Below are 20,198 nucleotides of genomic sequence, written 5' to 3' on the forward strand. Positions count from 1 at the left end.
GTCCCCTCTGTCAGTGGCCCTGCTCCTGCTTGCTATGGGGGGAGAGGTGCTGATGTCAGGGTGTTTCCCCTCCCCGCAAGTGAGCCCCCCACTCTGTGCCCCACCTCCACAAAGCAGGATATCGGCCCCGGCTTCCTGAGTCCGAACAGATCTCACAAGGACAGTGTAATCCAAGTGGGGTCAGCGTGCTTAAAGGGGCAATGCGCAACACACGCACGCACGCGCACACACAGACACGCACGCATAGACACACAGATACACACAGACAGACACCGCATACACATGTGCGCACAGAAACACACAGACACACGCATGCACACACAGACACGCGCATACACATGTGCGCAGACACATGCACACGCACACATGTACACGCAGACACACATGTACACACACACAGACACACATGCACACATGCACGTACACACACACACACACATACAAACACACATGCATACACATGCACACACAGGCACAGGCACAGACGCGCGCAAGCACCCACACTCCCGCAAGTGCACATGCCAGCAGGATGGCGCCCGGATGGCTTACTCTGCAGGAAGAGTTTCTGCAGTCCCTGCTCCCCCCCCCCCCCCCCCCCCGCGAGGCTCCATTAGGGTGTTCCCGTGAGGGCTTGGCCGAGGGCGAGTTCCTCACTGAACAGCAGGACTCTCCCCCCCTCCCCCCGCAGAGCATCGCACCCGCCCGGCCGGGTCCCGGGTTTGGTGGCACCCGCCTGCCAAAGAGCATTTCCCTGGGCTCCTGCCCCGCCCCCTTCCCATGAGTTTGTGTGGGGAATGATTCGCTGGACGTCGCTGGGCTTGCAGGGGCCTGCTCAGGGGCATGGCCGGGTGGTGAGCGCCACACGGGGAGCGCTGGGCTGGAAACAACGCGCTCGGGGCCGATCAGCAACTGACGGAAGCTGGGGCAGGACCTCCACCCACGAGAAGCCCAGCAGGGGCTGGAGAACGGAGGCACGCCCGGTCCCACAAAGCCCACGGAGCAAAGCAGGTCTCCAAGGGAAGCACGTGCCAAGCATCTGGCTGGGAAGAGGAAAACCAGGGTCCAGGCTCAGGCAGCTACTCATCAGACTGAGCGGCCAGGGGGTGGGGGACGATGCTCTGCGTGGGGACGGGCACCGGGGCTGCCAGAGGCCCCATGCGTGGGGACGGGCACCGGGGCTGCCAGAGGCCCCGCGTGGGGATGGGAAAGGGGCTGCCAGAGGCCCCATGCAGGGATGGGAAAGGGGCTGCCAGAGGCCCCATGCGGGGATGGGAAAGGGGCTGCCGTGGTTTTTAGGGGATTCAACTCAATAAAACAAAAATCAACTTTGTTCCTTTCAGAACTTTTTCATCCTGGTCCCACTTCCCCTGCTTGGGCCACTTCTCCCGGCTCCCTTCCTGCCGGCCTCTCATGTGCCTCTGCCCCGTCCCGCCGGCGGCTGCTCGCCCTTCCCTGGCTTCAGGAGCCCTGCGGGACGCTCAGCCCCTAGGATTTGCCCTTGGCACTCACAGACCTGCTGCTGGAGGCTGAGCTGTTCAGAGCAGGGCAGGGGGGTTCATGGGAATGGGGTGTCCATCCCCGTGATGGCTGTGAATTTCCATCGGTAGAGTATGTGTGCGTGTGTGTGTGTGTATGTGGAAAAGCACATGCCAGTGTAGACACTCTCTTGTGCAACTACTTTAACTCAAGAACTCTTGTGCTAAAGAGTTTTTGTGCAAGATCACGCCAGTGTAGACACAGCCAAACAGTCCAGCAAAAGAATGAAGGTTCAATTCGTTTTAACGGGGGGGAGGGGAGAGGAACTCGGCGACTTGATTCAGAAATAACGTGTGTGTTAATAGTCTTGGTTCACAGAAAATGCAATTGGTAAATAATCATCTAAAACACACAGTAGAGAAATCAAGGGGAGTCGTCAAGTACTTAGAAAAGGGTTGAGAAGAGAAGGCCAAGGATCTGCCTCAGCTGAACAAGCCAGAGAACGTGGACTAGGTGGTGCACGTGATCTCAGCTGGCAATGCAGCGCGTGAGTCGGAGGACACCGCATCCGTTCTAATCGTGATCTTTTTTCCAAACCGTAAAACAAAGAGCTCAATTATTCCTCCACTGGCTTTCCAGTCAAGCATGAAAACAAATGAGCTGATGGCTAATGCACAGAGCACCTGATCTGACATCAGATTATAATGTCTCTTGGGCTAAAAAGTCGTTTTCTTTGCTTAGCCATTGAGCTGAGTAGGCACATGAGGCCAGCGCTCAGCAGTGGCGAGATATATTCGAGGAGCTTTCTAAGAACATCTCTGGCTTGGGCAGTCAGTTCGCTCCTTTCCAGTTCTTGCTGGAAGAAGTTGCCAAGACGAACTGCTTTGAACAAGTAAGAACTGGCTTCCTGCACGTCCAAACGTGGCAGCCTGGTACAGCACCTTCACTTGCGAAACATTTGTTTTCAGCACCTGCTCTGCAAAATGTGATAATTATTTGATATCGCTCACACTCTTGGATCTGGAGAACCTAAAGCAGGGCACTGTGTCGCCAGCTGCAGAAAGCACTGGCCCCTGCCACACCATGGACATCTCGCCTAGCAGGCAGCAGTAGAGGGACTTGACTGGTCTGTCATGCACACAGCCTCTCTCTGGGTGTGTCTAGACTACATGCCTCCGTCGACAGAGGCATGTAGATTAGACAGATCGGCAGAGGGAAATGAAGCCGCGATTTAAATAATCGCGGCTTCATTTAAATTTAAATGGCTGCCCCGCTCTGCCGATCAGCTGTTTGTCGGCAGAGCGGGTCAGTCTAGACGTTCCCCTGTCGACAGAAAACCCTTTTGTCGACCTCCCGGTAAACCTCATCCCACGAGGCATAACGGGGCAGTCGACAAAAGGGTTTTCTGTCGACAGGGGAACGTCTAGACTGCCCCGCTCTGCCGACAAACAGCTGATCGGCAGAGCGGGGCAGCCATTTAAATTTAAATGAAGCCGCGATTATTTAAATCGCGGCTTCATTTCCCTCTGCCGATCTGTCTAATCTACATGCCTCTGTCGACGGAGGCATGTAGTCTAGACACACCCTCTAGGTACTGTTATTATTAGAAAGGTGTCTGATTTAAGATGGAAAAGTCGTCTTTAAATCCTGCCATTTTCTGCCTTACTGAACCTTCCTCCTCATCCAAGGGTGGAAAGAGAGCGTTCTGCAGACACGGCCGGCTGGCATAACTAGATGCTAGTGAAAATGGGGTCAGTTCAGATTTTAAAATAGGAAAAGAACAAGTTAAAAATGACTTAGAAATGTTAGATGTCTGCAGGTGTCCAGGGCCTGACGAAATGCATCCGAGAATACTCAAGGAGCTAATAGAGGAGGTATCTGAGCCTTTAGCCATCATCTTTGAAAAGTCATGGAAGTTGGGAGAGAGTCCAGAAGACTGGACAAGGGCAAATCTAGTGCCCATCTATAAAAGGGGGAATAAGAATAACCAAGGAAACCACAGACCAGTCAGCTTAACTTCTGTGCCAGGGAAGATAATGGAGCAAATAATGAAGGAATCTACCTGCAAACACCTGGAAGAAAATGAGAGAAGTAACAGCATGGATCTATGAGAACAACTGAACCTGACAGCTCCTTTTGCTAGAGTCACAAGGCTTGTGAATAAGGGGGATGAGGTAGATGTGGTTACCTAGACCAGGTGTGGGCAAAAGGGCTTCTGTGAGCCAGATCCAGCCCGCCAAGCGGGTTGATCCGGGCCGCAGAAGTCCTGCTGCCCCCCGCCCCCAGGCCAATTAGAGCACAACGTTTCCTCCACCCTGCCAGGCCTGGGGGCAAAAGGGGGAGCGTGCAAAGTCTCCTCCCACCGCCAGGGGCATGGGCACCAAGGGGGAACTTCTGGGGGGGAGGCAAAGACTTCAGCTGTTCTCCCACCCCTAGGCCAATCATGGTCCGTGAGTGGGGAAGCAGGGAAGTATCCTCGCCCCACCCCTTCTGCCTGAGGATGAAGTTTAATAAGGACAAATGCAAAGTGCTCCACTTAGGAAGGAACAATCCGTCCCACACACACAGACTGGGAAGTGACTATCTGGGAAGGATACTGCAGAAAGGGATCTGGAGGTCATAGCAGACCACAACCTAAATATGAGTCAACAGTGTGACACTGTTGCAAAAAAAGAAGCAAACCTGATTCTGGGAGGTACTAACAAGAGTGTTGTGAGCAAGACACGAGAAGTCATTCTTCTGCCCTCCTCTGCGCTGATTAGGCCTCAGTTGGAGTAGTGTGTCCAGTTCTATGGGCACCACATTTCAAGAAAGTCGTGGAGAAATAGGAGAGGGTCCAGAAAGAGCAACAAAAATAATTAAAGGCCTAGAAAACATGCCCTGTGAGAGTATGTCTACACTACCCTCCTAATTCGAACTAGGAGGGTAATGTAGGCATACCGCACTTGCAAATGAAGCCCGGGATTTGAATTTCCCGGGCTTCATTTGCATAAGCCGGGCGCCGCCATTTTTAAATGCCGGCTAGTTCGAACCCCGTGCCGCGCGGCTACACGCGGCACGGAGTAGCTAGTTCGGATTAGGCTTCCTAATCCGAACTAGCTGTACTCCTCGTGGAATGAGGAATACAGCTAGTTTGGATTAGGAAGCCTAGTCCGAACTAGCTACTCCGAGCCACGTGTAGCCGCGCTGCACGGGGTTCGAAGCAGCCAGGATTTAAAAATGGCGGCGCCCGGCTTATGCAAATGAAGCCCGGGAAATTCAAATCCCGGGCTTCATTTGCAAGTGCGGTATGCCTACATTACCCCGCTAGTTCGAACTAGCAGGGTAGTGTAGACATACCCTGAGAGAAGACCAAAAGAACTGGGCTTGTTTAGTTTGGAAAAGAGAAGATTGAGAGGGGACATGAGAGCAGCTTTCAAGTACCTAAGAAGATGTTACAAGGAGATGGGAGAAAAATTATTCTCCTTAACCTCTGAGGATAGGACAAGAAGCAATGTGTTATGCTTATAAGAAGCACACTGGATCCCTTTCAGCAGCGGTGGATTTAGGGCAGGGCGAGGCCCCGCACATGCGCTGTGTCAAAGGAGGGGCCCTGTGAAATTTCGCTGCCCAGGGCCCTGCAGCACTCTCATCCGCCCCTGCTTTTCAGGGGAAAAGGCAATACGCTGCATTTAGGCTACGTCTAGACTGCAGGCTCCTTTCGGAAGGAGCTTTTTTCGGAAGATCTCTTCCGAAAAAACTTTTTCCGAAAAAGAGCGTCCACACTGCCAAAGTGCATGGAAAAAGCGATCTGATTTTCGAAAGAGAGCGTCCACCCTGATTGGACACTCGCTCGCATTTCAGCTGTGATTGCTATGGACGGAGTGGCCACCAGCGCATCTGTGCTTTGTCCTCTTCCCTCTTCTTCCGAAAGAACTCCTCTTCCCCGTCCACACACGCCTTTTTGCAAAAGAGCTCTTTCACAAACAGGCTTCTTCCTCCTAGAATGAGGATTACCAATGCCAGAAAAACCCTCTGTTCTTTCGATTTTCTTGCGGAAGAACGCAATTGCTGTGTGGACGTTCCTCAAGTTTTGTCGGAAAAACGGGAAGTGGGTCTGGCCCACGAAAGCTCATCATCTAATAAACCATCTTGTTAGTCTTTAAAGTGCTACATTGTCCTGCATTTTGCTTCGATCCGGACTGACGCTCTGATGTTGACAAGACGAGACCCGGAGATCCGTGCTAGACACTCCATCTTTTATAGGACTTTTCTGCCATTCAGGTCTATGCCTTTTGCTTCATTAGCTCTTAATCAATCACCATCTGTTCTGCTTAATATCTGTTTATCTGGGAGTTACTCTTTACTCTGACATCCGTATGTTGGTGTCTCCTTCCCAGTGTTATTTCAAGGCTGTCTTGTTTGTAACAGCGCTTGCTTCTTAACACTCCAAGGCCGCTCATATGTCCTCTGTCGGTTTGCTTTGTATCGGACCCAATTTATGGTACCGTGACGCCTCTGAGTCTTCCAGCCCCTCCCTTCTTCCCTGTCTGGACTCTGAAACTGTTCGGCCTACAAGTTGTTTTCTCTCCAAACACTCACATTCCATTCCCTCCCCCTCCGCAGCAACTAGACAATCATGCCACACACGGGAAAAGGGACACAATTGTTCATACAAAAGGTATCAACCTAACTCCTAATGCAAAGCTTCTACTACTACAAACTTTTAATTCATTCATTATATTTTCTTTATCACACAACCTACAGTCTAATTACACTTAAGAGCAGCAGTGTGATCATGTTAATTCACAAGAATCCTTCTGATCTCTTTCTCTCTTGACATCAATTTGCTTGATGGATGGTTATTATGGGCCTAGCCTGGCTTTCCCTGCTAACCAGAGAAGGGCAACCAGCAGAGTTACAGTTCTTTAACATTCATTCTCATACTACCCATGAAGCACTTTACATAAAACATTATAAAACTCTGTTGTCTGCAAAGGAACTTAAATTTCAGCAAGGGAGGTTGAGGTTGGACATTAGGAAAAACTCCTGCCTGTCAGGGTGGTTAAACGCTGGAATAAATTGCCCAGGGAGGTTGTGGAATCTCCAGCACTGGAGATACTTAAGAGCAGGTTGGACAGACACCTGTCAGGGATGAACTAGATGGTGCTGGGTCCTGCTGCAAGAGCAGGGGCCTGGACTTGATGACCTCTCGAGGTCCCTTCATAAGAACAGCCAAGAACGGTCAGACCAAAGGTCATCTAGCCCAGTATCCTGTTTGCTGACAGTGGCCGGTACCAGATGCCCCAGAGGGAGGGAACACAACAGGTAATCCTCACACGATCCCTCTCCTGTCGTCCATTTCCAGACAAACAGAGGCCAGGGACACCACCCTACCCAGCCTGGCTAATAGCCATTGATGGACCTAACCTCCATGAATCTAGCTAGCTCTTTTTTGAACTCTGGTAAAGTCCTAGTCTTCACCACATCTTCTGGCAAGGAGTTCCACAGGTTGACTGTGTGCTGAGTGAAGAAAAACTTCCTTTAGTTTGTTTTGAAACTGCTGCCTATTAATTTCATTTGGTGACCCCTAGTTCTTATATTGTGGGAACAAGTAAATAACTTTTCCTTATTCACTTTTTCTGCACCAGTCATGATTTTATAGACCTCTATCATATCCCCCCTTAGTCTCCTCTTTTCTAAGATGAAAAATCCCAGTCTTTTTAATCTCTCTTCATAAGGGAGCCGTTCCAAACCCCTCAGCATTTTTGTTGCCCTTTTCTGAACCTTTTCCAATGCCAAGAGATCTTTTTGGAGATGAGGCGACCACATCTGTATGCAGTATTCAAGATGTGGGCGTACCATGGTTTTATAGAGATGCAATGAGATGTTCTCTGTCTTATTTTCTATCCCTTTTTTAAAGACTCCTAACATTCTATTTGCTTTTTTTTCTGCCGCTGCACAATGAGTGGATATTTTCAGAGAACTATCCACAATGACTCCAAGAGCTCTCTCTTGAGGAGTTGTAGCTAAATTAGTCCCCATTAGTGTATGTCTAGTTGGGATTATTTTTTCCAATGTGTATTACTTTACATTTATCACCATTACATTTCATTTGCCATTTTATTAAGCAGTCACTTAGTTTGGTGAAATCTTTTTGAAGCTCTTCACAGTCTGCTTTGGTCTTAACTGTCTTGAACAGTTTAAACAAAATGCAGGACTATGTAGCACTTTAAAGACTAACAAGATGGTTTATTAGGTGATGAGCTTTCGTGAGCCAGACCCACTTCCTCAGCTCAAATAGTGGAAGAAAATAGTCACAACCATATATACCAAAGAATACAATTAAAAAAAAAGTGAACACATACGAAAAGGACAAATCAAATTTCAGAAAACCATCTTGTTAGTCTTTAAAGTGCTACATAGTCCTGTATTTTGTTTCAGCTACACCAGACTAACACGGCTACATTTCTATCACTATTGAACAGTTTAGTATCTGCAAATTTTACTGCCTCACAGTTTACCCCTTTCTCTACATTATTTTTAAATAAGTTGAATAGGATGGGTCCCAGGACAGGCCCTTGGGGGACCCCACTAATTACCTCTCTCCATTCGGAAAACTGACCATTTATTCCTGCCCCTTGTTTCCTGTCTTTTTGTTGTGCTTAAAAGAAGCACCCGGGATCTTTTTCTGAGGGATAAGGCAACACGCCACATTTATTGAACATACATGGATCAATCAATATTTATTACACTCATGCACTCTCACACACACACAAGTACACCCCATCTTGTTGTTACCAAAAGTTGCTCCCCCTAACTGCACTGGTCAGGTGAGTTAGATGGGAGAGGGTGGAGCCGGGCTTCTGCCAATCTGGATCTATGCTATTTATCCCTCTCATGCAGCCAATTAGTCATCACCTTGCCTTTCTTAATGCTGCTTCAAAGAGAGTTCTTCCCAGATGTGTCTGGGCTGTCTGCTGCCCGCGTGTTCCGCCGCTTTGCTCTGCAGACCAGGGAGAGGGGGAGCAAAGCAGAGCAAAGCCGCAGAGCCCGAGGGCAGCAGGACAGCCACGGTGTGTCTGGGCTGTCCCGCTGCCCCCGTGCTCCGCGGCTTTGCTCCGGACGCCTGTGGTACAGCAGCTGGGGCACTGCCGGTTGGTCCTGTAGCGCCGCTCTGGGCGCTACTGGACCAACCCGGCAGCACCCCAGCTGCTCTGCCCCAGGCATCCTGATTCAGCCACTGCTGGTCAGTTTCAGCAGTGGCTGAATCAGGACGCCTGGGGCAGAGCAGCTTGGGTGCTGCTGGGTTGGTCCAGTAGCGCCGAGGAGCGGCGGCGCTACTGGACCACCCCAGCTGCTCTGCCCCAGGCGTCCCCAAGTCAGCCGCTGCTGAAACTGACCAGCGGCTGACTACAGGAAGCCCCTGCCCTGGGCTTCCCGGAATCAGCCGCTGATCAGTTTCAGCAGCAGCTGACTTGGGGATGCCTGGGGTTCTTAAGTTGAATCTGTATGTAAGTCAGAACTGGCGTCCAGATTCAGCCGCTGTTTGTGCAAGAGGGCTTTTGTGCAAGAGGGCTTTTGGCCGAATGGGAGCAGCATAGCATTTCCGCAAGAACACTGACAATCTTACATGAGATCGTCAGTGTTCTTGAGGAAATTCAAGCAGCCAGTGTAGACAGCTGACAAGTTTAACTGCAAAAGCAGTTGCTTTTGCGGAAAAACTTGCCAGTCTAGAAGCAGCCTATGATTAATTTCACATTACTTGTAGCAACTTAACTCCCAGTAGCACTGGAAATCATCGTTACCAAGCAGCGGCTATTTACTAATGTGGTTCCTTGAAACAGGCTTGGCTCCCCTCACACTTCAAATTGTGCAAACTAGAGATGTGTTTCTTTAAAGTCATATCAGAACTACCATCAGAGTAACTGTATGGCTCTGTAAGAAAAAAACAACAACAAAACAAAACACCCAACCCACCAAACCAGTGTTTATAAACAGGAGAGAGTTGTGCTCATAAAACTAAACAGTGCAGCAATTTTAGTGTGACTAAGATGTCATGCGGCTGTACCAAGTACAATGAGGTTTTGAAGCTATTACGCTATAGTACAGTTTTTGCAATGCCTTGTGCGGTTCAGATAGTTCAGTCACACCCAGAGACACGCTCATAAACATGTAGGCCACTGTTGGAAGACAGACAGGATACAGGGCTTGCTGACCATTGTATGGCCGTTCTTATGTTCTAGCACTCATAGAATCCCAGGGCTGGCAGAGACCTCAGGAGTCACCGAGTCCAGCCCCCTGCCCAAAGCAGGACCAACCCAACTCAATCATCCCAGCCAGGGCTTTACAACCTCTAGGGATGGAGATTCCACCCCTCCCTCGGGAACCCAGCCCAGCGCGTCCCCACCCGCCTAGGGAAATCGTTGTTCCTAATCTCCAGCCTACACCTGCCCCTCTGCAGCCTGACTAAGCGCTGATGCTCCTGATGCGCATGTAAAGTGTCTGCAGAACCGTGTCCGTTCCCCCAAGAGCGAAGGCCACGGGGATGTTTCGTGGCCGCGTGGCCCAGCAGCAAGTCAGCAAGGGCCCCCTGCTTCGGTCCGCCCAGGGGATCCCCCGTCCTGGGGAGTTCTGCAGATGTGGGGCTGGGCACAGGGCTCTCCGCAGCTGTGCGCCCCCCCCCCCCCCGCACGTGGGGCTCGCTCCTGTGCGGCAGCGTGACGGGGCGCGACTCGCACCTCGCAGCACCGTGCAGAGCGGGGGGGGCGGGCTCCCCGGGCGGGGGGGGGCAGCAAGGGGCGCGGCCCCCGCCCGCCACACGGGGAGCAGAGGGCGGGGTGGGGCCAGTGGAGCAAAGGGGGCGGGGCCGAGCCCCCCCCCCGCACAGGGGAGCGCAGCCCGGCTGCCCTTTGTCTGCGCGACACTGGCGGGGGGGGGCGCCACGTGACCCGAGCCTGCCCGGGGAGGGGCGGCGCGTGCTGGGGCGGCCCCGCCCCTCTCAGGTGACGCCACGCCCCGAGCTGGCGGCGGGTGGGGAGTCAGGCTGCCTGGCCCTTTAACTAGGCCCCGCCCCCGCTCCCGGCGGCAGGCCCCGCCCCCTCCCCGCCGCGCGCTCCACGTCACCAGTCCCCGTACGGCCGCTTCATGTCGTCACCGCGTCGGCGCAGCCCCTGCCCGCCGTGGGCCCGAGAGGCCGGAGCCAGGCGCGCCGCCGCGGAGCCGCCGGCCGGGCTGAGCGGGGGAGGGGCGGCGGGCGCGCGCGTAACGGCCGCGTGGCGCGGGGGGCGGCGGGCCGGGCCGGGCCATGGCCCCGCGGCTGCAGCTGGAGAAGGCGGCCTGGCGCTGGGCCCAGACCGTGCCGCCCGAGGCCGTGACGCAGGAGCACGTCGAGGCGGCCTATCGCATCGGCCTGGAGCCCTGCCAGCGCGGCGTGTGCAGGTACCGCCCCGCCCGCAACGGCCGCCGCGCGCCCCCCACCCCCCCGCGGAATGGTTCGGCCCGGCCAGCGCCCCCGGAGCCGCGCGCGGTGGGCCAGCCCGGCCCCGCCCCCTTTCCCGGCCCCGCCCCCTGTGGAACGCACCGCCTGCCCAGCCGCCCCTCCCCCGCCTCGGGAGGAGAACCCGGAACCGGCGAGGCATCCCGGCCAAGAGCATGTAGCGCCCTTGAAACCCTGGCCAAGTCCTGGGCTTCCCGGCATCCTCCGGCGAGGAGTTCCGCAAGTCAACCACAAAACTTCCTTTTGTTCCTTTGAAGTGTTCACATCACTGGGTGCCCTCTCCTCGTGGTGTGGGAACTGGTCAGTAACTTCCCCTTACTCACGTTTTCCACACCCGTCAGGATGTTTTTTTATAGATCTCTCTCCTATTCCCCCGGCTTGTTCCATCAGCTCCTCCCCTTTCCTGGCTAAGAGCTGCCCCTGGTCCTGCACCCATCACACATGGGCAGCAGGGCACTGCCTGTCAGTGTCTCCTCACTGTATTTGCAGAAGGAACTGCAGAGGGAACCCGAACTGCTTGGTGGGGATCGGGGAGCATGTGTGGCTGGGAGAGATTGATGAAAATAGCTTTCACAATATTGACGATCCAAACTCTGAACGCAGGAAAAAGGTAAAAGAAACTCATTTGTTGTCATTCAAACTGTAGCTCTGCTTTGGCAAATGCTTTTCCAGTTGAGTTTACATATGCGCTGAAGTGTTTGTCCATCAGCGGTCAGTATTGAAGAACCATCTTCCTCAAATAAAAAAAGAGTAGTCCTGTGGCACCTTAGATTTAAAAATATATATACACAATATCATGAGTTTTCATGGGCAAAACCCACTTCTTCAGATGAGTTGAGTGGGTCTTACCTGCAAAAGGTCATGATTCTGTATATATTTGTTAGCCTCTAAGAGGGCTACTCATTGCTTTTAAAGTTACAGACTAACATGGCTACCCCTCAGAGACAGTTTCCTCAAAGAACACCATAATGACTGGATTCCTACTGCTGGATTTCAGCTCCATAGCATCAGTCTTGAATTCCCTTAGCTTTCAAAGAGTTGAAGCACTACCTGTTGATTCCCCATCTGAGCCCCTCTTTCAGTGCCTCTGTGCCATAGAGCATTCAGTTTCCTTGATGAGCAGACTGGAGAGAGTTCTCTACATTCTAAGTATAAGGGATAGCCAAAGAGGATGAGAAGTTTGTAATGCTTTCCTTCAGAGTTAGGAAACAGGACCGAGAAGTATAAATTAGGGATGTTAAATTGCGTTTAATCAACTAATTGACTAGTTGATCGAACTTCCCTTGGCTAGTTGATAAGGGGGGAAACTGGCAGCTCTTAGTACATTTAAAAAGCAGAGGCCCAGCATGTGGGACTGGGTGCTAGCCATGAATCAGCTGATTCCCAGCTCGTGCCTGCTCTTCCTCCCCTACGGAGACGGTGTTGGGGGGACGGGGACCACCACTACTCAACTATCCGATAAGATGATACCAGTATAAATGGAATCAGATGATCTGTGCAGGTAAGCAGAATTACAGATGAACAGTTGTCAATTTGGTGACACCATCTTGATTGGATTTATAGTGTTGGAGACTGAGAAGCTTGAAGGAAAACTTCTTAAACTTGCAGCGCCGGTGCCAATAACTAGATACGTACTCGCTAAAAGCAGTTGTGTAGAAAGAGCCTAACTGATAGTCAGTTTTATTAATCGCTCCTTTTACAGCAGGAATTATTTCATATAATGTTTTCTGTTTTACGTTAGAACGCTTTTGTAGGCCTAACAAACCTTGGAGCCACGTGCTACGTCAACACTTTCTTGCAGATGTGGTTTCTTAACTTGGAGCTTCGTCAGGCACTTTACTTGTGTCCAAGCACCTGCAGTGAATATGTCACTGGTGAAGGCATCCCAAAAGACAGAGGTTAGTAGAAGGTCACAGCATCTCCGAAGTCTTTGTCTTGTTATAAGCAAAAGTTGCTTTTGTTATCTATAGAGAAGCTCAGTGTATTCAAATGAGCTGCTATTAAATTTTGTTAACCTCATGGTGCGAAATCATTATCTGCTTTATACAGTGAAACGTAAGCAATAGCAAAGCGAATAGAGAGGAAAAGCTAGAAGAAATCTAAATTCTCATGTTTTAAAACATTGTTCTATCAGGAAGGCTATGTTTACACTGTCAGCTTCTTGCGTAAGAATGCTTTTGCGCAAGAGTTCTTGTACAAAAACTCTTCCACAAGAGAGTGTCTACAGTGCCACGTGCTTTTGCTCAAGAGCATCCATGGCAATGTAGACGCTCTCTTCCGCAAGAAAGCTCTGATGGTCATTTTAACCATAGGGGCTTCTTGCGCAAGAAATTCATGTTGCCGGTCTACACTGCTCTCTTCTGGAAGAGCTCTTGTGCAAGAGGGCTTATTCCTCGGGGGGGAGAGGAATCACTCTCCCGGAAGAAGCCCTGTTTTACAACGCTATACTGTAAATTTACTTCCGGAAGAACGCTTGTGCAGTGTAAACAGCCAGCAAGTTTTTGCGGAAGAACGACTGTTCTTCCACAAGAAGCTGCCGGTGTAGATGTAGCCGAATTGATTTGGATTAGAAAGAAGTTTCCCCCCGTACGCAAACTTAATGAGAGAACATCAATACGACATAAAGGAAATTACATAGAAAAATCTGGCATTGACCACTGTTGGTGCCAGAATAATGCTTTCGACTTTGCGCCCCAGATTATCAGTGACCCATATTTTTTGTTTAGCATGCTCTAGGTGTGCTTTGCAGGTAACATGGCTTAATGGTTCTCGGCTTTCTATTGTTCACCATGGATTATTGCATTGTAATACATGTCTTACCAGGCTGCTTAAACCAAATAAAATGAATATCTGGCCATTTTCTGTGCTATGCTAATTTTAGCATGTCTCTATCAAATGAAGTTGAGTTACTCAGATGGGGTGCTTGAAAGCAACAAAATACTGTGGAAAACTTTGATAACTTCTTTTATACACTTAACTAATATCTGTAGGGCATTCTCCTCTTACTGACAGTTGGCTGTGGTACTTTGGGAAAAGTAGCACAGTCTAAAATGGGAAAACCTGTCTTTTTAGTGCTGTGACTTTGATTTCTAATTTAACCCATTTTAGATGTCATGACAGTTTATAATCTGATCTGTAAACATGAACAGCTTGGATTTTTAACATCAAGATGTATGTTAAAAGTTTTGTCCATTGACTAGCAAAAAGTAACTTTCCTCCCTAAAACAACAAGAAGTCTAGTGGCACCTTACAGACTAACAATTTTATTATGGCAAAAGCTTTTGTGAGTTGCATCGCACTCCATTAGGTGCATGAAGTGAAAGAAAAGAAACAGCTGGTAGGGATACATTGATGGGAGTCTAATGAATTGAGTTGCAACTCACAAAAGCTTATGTCTTAAAATTGTTAATCTTTAGGGTGCCACTGGACTCTTTGTTTTTTGCTGAAACAGACTAACATGGATACCTCTGAAACTTACTCTACTTGGAATGGCTTTAATTTTCTCCTTTATTTTTTCTGAGGAAAAAAAATACTTGCTGAACACTAATTTGAGCATTTTTTTCAATAGATTATGAACCCCGGACAATTTGTGAACATCTTCAGTACTTGTTTGCGTTGTTACAGAACAGTAATAGAAGATATATCGATCCCTCCGGGTTTGTTAAAGCACTAGGCTTGGATACAGGACAACAACAGGTATTCTTGAGATATTTAAACTTGATGAGCTTTCCTTTTGAACAAATTGGGCATAGTGGAATATTTGTCCTGTACCAGAGCATAAAAGCCTGTGGACTGGATTGTCAGTAGGTATAAATTGGTATTGTTTGGTAGATTTCGTTGGAGCTGTGGTGGTTTACACCCTGAGGAACTTAACGCTAAACTTAAATTGAAACAATTGACTAAAATCATGCTGTCTTATTTGCTTGTGCTTCTGCTTTTCTGTTGTTTGACTTGAGCTATCCTGTAAACAGGCGTAATTTGTATTTGTTTGCTGAGACAATGCAAGACAGTGCCATGCTGCGTTTCAGAGAGGTGTGAGAAACCCATAGTCGAGCCACACTTGGGTGATGGTTTTTTCCTAGAGGTCATTTTACAATTAAGATTGGCAACTGTGTTCTGGGATTTTTAAAACTAAATGCCGCAAAACATTTATCTGAGGAGATAAATGATGGTGTTAAACAGTGAGTGAGTATTGTTACATAAGAATGCCTAGCCTGGATCAGACCCATGGCCCATTTAGACCAGTATTCTGTCCTCCACCAGAGGCCAAGGCCAGATGCTTCAACAGGAATGAAAAGTACAGGGAATCATCAAGTGATCATCCACTCTCAGCTTGTGGCAAGCAGATGTTAGGGACATTCAGAGCATGGTGGTATTTCCCTGCCCGTCCTGGCTAATAGCAGTTGCTGGACTTTGTTAGTTCTTATTTTGAACCCTGTTATAGTCTTGACCTTCACTGCATCAACGACTTGTATAGGTTGACTGGGTGTGTGTTGTGTGAATAAATATTTCCTTTTGTTTGGTTTAAACCTGGTGCCTAATAATAATTTCATTTGGTGACCACTGCTGCTTGTGTTATCTCTAGCAAAAGATACTCCATTCCCTAACAAAGGAGGATTAATATGCTTCAGCCTACTGTGTGCTGTTTTTACAACATATAAAATTATCTTAAAAAAAAAAAAACCAAAATCTGTCAGTGATATTTGAGTATTTTGTGGGGGAAAAGATCGGCTCACAATGTGGAGTTAAATAAGAACAATGGGATTTGTACAGTTAATGAGCCACTCCTATTGTTCAGAATCCTGCAAATTGCAGTGCAGAAGTCAAACGCTTCTTAGATACCAGGACTCTGCCCAATTTAAGTCATGCTGCTATTTTCATGTTGTACATCTTAAACTGCCTTTTTAGTCAAGTTCAGTTTTCTCTTAGCACTCTTGACTTTGTATTCATCATGCCTCTTACCAAATTACATGGAAAATGGGTATATGAGTCTCCATTGCTGACACAATTTCAAGTATATTAGAGAGGTAGGTTCTGACTCTGTTTTGAGTTACAATATATTAACATGTATTGGTGTTTTGTTCTAGGATGCACAGGAGTTTTCAAAGCTATTCATGTCACTGCTAGAGGATACTTTGTCTAAACAAAAAAACCCAGATGTACGGAACATTGTCCAAAAGCAGTTTTGTGGAGAATATGCATATGTCACTGTGTAAGTAGTTGATCTGATTCTCTGTTGGTGCTATCTTGCTCAGTGTTTCCCTCTTGTTCTGGTCCCCTTTCTTCAAATATTAAAGTTTTTTTTCGGGGGGGAGCGGGGAATGGGAAGAGAAGGGTATGAGTTTCAAGGAGCCTTTCTCTTTAAATTTGTAGTAGAAGGGAAGTAACTTAAATGTTTAAACTTAATATTCAGTTATTTTAAAGTTATTCTTTATTTTAAAGTACTTCAAAGTAGGAATAAGATCCTCCGGAAAAGGGCACTTTTTCCGGAGGATCGGGGCCAGTGTAGACGCTCTTTTCCGGCTTTTTTAAAAGCCGGAAAAAAGCGGCGGACATTTTTATTTAAATGCCGCGGGGGATATTTAAATCCCCCGCGCATTTCCCTACTACGACTCATGAAATTTACATGCCCCTTCCGGAAAAGGGGCCAGTGTAGACGTAGCCAGTGTGTTGGAGATCATTTAGTCTGGTCTCTCTCCTAGTTTAACAATCAGAGGAAGAACTTGAATGGTAAAGTTTTCTGATGGTTAAATGACTGACGGTTTAAGCTTTGTACTGACCTAGCTTAATTCATGTTTTATTCTAGCTGTAACCAGTGTGGCAGAGAGTCCAAACTCATATCCAAATTTTATGAACTGGAGTTAAATATCCAAGGGCACAAGCAATTGACAGACTGTATCACGGAATTTCTTAAGGTACCAACTCCCATGGAATCATACTGTTTCTGTAGCACCCACAAAGCATTAATCTCCTTGCTAATATTAAGTGTCTCCCCACCCCTTTTTTTTTGGGGGGGGGGAGTGCTGTAATTCTCAGCAGGTGTGACGGCAAAGTTAATGGTCAGAGCTTTGAATCTACTAAGGGGGTTGACCAGAGTAACAACTTGAGTTTTCTATCCTAAATGTGGGCCCAGTCCTGGATTCTTAGTTCACATATAACTCCTTATGAAGTCAGAGAGAGAGGAGTGTGGTAGTGGCAGTATAGTGACAATTAAAGAGACCTCTAAAAAAAATCAAACCTGTCTGAAAATATTTTGGCTAAAGTGACTGGAGCAGAAAGAAGAGAGTGTATTTCTCAGTTTGCTTTTAGTTCCTAGTACTCTGTATTGGTCATTTCCTTGCTTCATAGGCTTGTCAACTGTAGAGGCTTTTTTTTTTTTTTAAACCTAAAATATTTTCAGGTGGCTCAGGAGAAGCAGTAGCATCATCTGTATCATTTAGCATATTTTTAAAATTTGACTAGAACAACTTCATGATATTTAAGGTTTAAATTGTGAAAGTCTCACGGATCATATCTTGTTGAATACGAGATATTGTTGTTCTTCCAGTAAGGAACGTATCTTAGTTTTTCTTAAATTGCTGTTAGGTGGATACAAGTCTTTGAACTCAGGGTGACAAGATTCATGGTATCGTTGCAGGTTTGTTTTCTTTAACACAGTGATAGTCTTTTGACAAAGAAGACACATCGCTTTTCCATTTATCTGCAAAAGCCAATTCTATCTCCCAAACAGGGTTGAAAACCCTGTGTTCAACAAGTGTCTCTTCTTCGCCATTTTTAATGCTTCTTTTTTAAAAGAAAATTGTATACCAGTGTTTTGGGTGTTTAGCTTAAAGTTTTAGGCTGTGCGTTTCTTGGAGTGATTTTACTGTAAAAAAAAAAGTTTCCAAGACAGAGCGCTCCAACCTGTAGCGGGCGGGGAGCTGGGCAAGTCAGGCCGGACACGAGGCAAAAAGAACAGATGCCCCAGAGCCCCATCCTGGATTGCCAGCAGGGCTGATGTCCCCACGTGGGAGTCCGTCGCTCCATGTGGGGCGGAGGCAAGGCTTCCGAGCTGCAGCACCAGACCCAAACTTGGCTAGTGTGAGCCATTGAGCACCTCTCAGGCTTTGCCCACAAGGCTAAGCAGCCACTTCCCACAATGCCCCATGTTCCTGGCACCTCCTGTCTGGGGGCTAGAAACACCAACTCTCTGTACCTGTCTGTGCCAGCCCATCTGCTTCCATCTTTTATGGCTCACCCTGCCTGTGAGACGCTTTGCCACTGTGGAACGTGTTCCCAGTGGAGCCCGTGTTCAAAGGATTTCATCTGTGGGCCACGTGTTGAGCCCCGCGTAAACCCAAACTGCCCCGTGGGCCACAAACAAGTGTGACAAGTAGCCCAGATCTAAGGGTGCTTGGGCCTGCCGTGAGGGCAGAGGACTGCACTCAAGGTCTCTTCTAGTTCTAGTGTTCTATGATGAATGTTGCACTCTAACATGTACTGACTTTTCTTATTCTCTTGGTCAGGAAGAAAAGTTAGAAGGAGACAATCGCTACTTTTGTGAAACTTGTCAGAGTAAACAAAATGCAACAAGGAAGATCAGGCTGCTTAGTCTTCCGTGTACACTCAACTTGCAGCTGATGCGTTTTGTGTTTGATAGGTAAATAGCCTAACCTGTGTGTGGTATAAACATAGGAAGGATATAGGTCCCTAGAAATGCCTGTAGTATCTTCCTCTGTTTTGGCTTTCATTTCAAACAACTTGATTCTATTCAAGTCTGAATTGAGTTAAATGTTATGAATTTGAGCATTTGTGCACTTATCTTTTGTGAAGTTCATTTAAATACCCAGTAATCTCATCTATTAAAATACCATTACAGTTTGCAAATTAAAATTTTAAATACTCAAAAAGATGTTTACTCTTTGCTGCACTGAATACTTAAGTCCTGTAACTTTTTTTTTTTTTAATAGACAAACTGGCCATAAGAAAAAGTTGAATACTTATATTGGCTTTTCTGAATTGCTTGATATGGAACCTTTTATGGAACAAAAAGGTAAACTACATACAAAATATCAATTTAATAATTGTACCACTAGAGCTATTAGCTTCCAGTAATCAGTGTCTTGCCTGAACCTGCCCTCTATCTGTAGCCATCTACAATGGGTATGCAAATAAGTCTCTTGTGGCTCTTAACCTTGTTGTTTAAAATGGAAGGGATGCTTAAGCGGTGTTTGTCCTCATTTGTGAAACCAGCAGTTGAGATTAGGTACTTTAACAAAAAATCCTAAATTTTCAAATTGTTGAACTCAGATCTGTGACTTAATGCAGACAGCACAGTGTCTGTGCTATAGGGGGAAAGATGTTGGTTTTTGGATACATCTTGTATAAAAGTCTTAATACAGTTCTTAGAAGAGCTTTTTTGCTGTGTAGATGTATCAGATGTTCAAGTCCTGGGTTTCTGTAGATTAAAGGTGCCTCTTCTCTTTTAGATGGCGTCTCTGTATATGAACTTAGTGCCGTCCTTATACACCGTGGGGTGAGTGCGTACTCTGGTCACTACATTGCTCACGTGAAAGACCCACAGACTGGGGAATGGTACAAGTTTAATGATGAAGACATAGAAAAGATGGAGGGGAAGAAACTACAACTGGGGATTGAGGAAGATCTAGGTAAAACCTTTAAGTTGTGAGTGCCCTTTTAAAATAACTCTTTTCCCCAAAAACGTGGAGGATAAATCGTTTGCCCTGATAACCTATATTGAGTAATTTGCAGTCATAAGGATAACTAATGAAATTGCAACTTGATGAGTTGCAGTTAATTTTTACGCCAATCCCATCTGATTGTTGAATGTCTTACAGGTCTGGTGGTGATTGACTTCACTTCATGTCATATTACAATCTATAAAAGACCTGTACCATGCGTGTCACCTAGACGAGGCTGGAATGAGTGACGGGAGAGGGATTGTTTGATGATTCCCTATTCTGTTCACTCCCTCTGGGGCATCTGGCATTGGCCACTGTCTGCAGACAGGACATTGGGCTAGCTGGACCTTTGGTCTGATCTTCGGCTGTTCTTGTGTTCTTATGATTTGTTTTAAAAATGGTTAACTTGCATATCAGTAAAATGTATGCAAAGCTGTTTCTTGCCAAACCAGCACTCAGAATGGGGCTTTATTTTTAAACAGCAAGATCATTTTTAGTTACTATTTGTATTTTTACTTCCTCTGAGAAGTTTTTAACAACTTTTTTTTGAAAGGGGACTGTAA

At 47.5% G+C, this 20,198-nt stretch overlaps 1 protein-coding gene across 2 annotated transcripts in view; it reads left to right on the forward strand.

Moving 5' to 3' along the window:
• Positions 1-10,623: 10,623 nt before the first annotated feature.
• USP48 (ubiquitin specific peptidase 48) overlaps positions 10,624-20,198 on the forward strand; it is a 50,602-nt gene continuing 41,027 nt past the window's right edge. For both annotated transcript variants that reach the window (XM_075906598.2, XM_075906599.2), the window contains exons 1-9: positions 10,624-10,896; positions 11,444-11,564; positions 12,696-12,852; positions 14,523-14,650; positions 16,042-16,166; positions 16,761-16,869; positions 18,460-18,593; positions 18,904-18,986; positions 19,423-19,602. In XM_075906598.2, the coding sequence (XP_075762713.1) occupies positions 10,763-10,896; positions 11,444-11,564; positions 12,696-12,852; positions 14,523-14,650; positions 16,042-16,166; positions 16,761-16,869; positions 18,460-18,593; positions 18,904-18,986; positions 19,423-19,602 (1,171 nt within the window). In that variant the 5' untranslated portion in view covers positions 10,624-10,762. The remainder of the gene's footprint in view (positions 10,897-11,443; positions 11,565-12,695; positions 12,853-14,522; positions 14,651-16,041; positions 16,167-16,760; positions 16,870-18,459; positions 18,594-18,903; positions 18,987-19,422; positions 19,603-20,198) is intronic.

The sequence above is a fragment of the Pelodiscus sinensis genome, chromosome 24 (assembly GCF_052426305.1).
Source record: "Pelodiscus sinensis isolate ZL-2025 chromosome 24, ASM5242630v1, whole genome shotgun sequence".
In the NCBI taxonomy this organism is placed as follows: Eukaryota; Metazoa; Chordata; order Testudines; family Trionychidae; genus Pelodiscus; species Pelodiscus sinensis.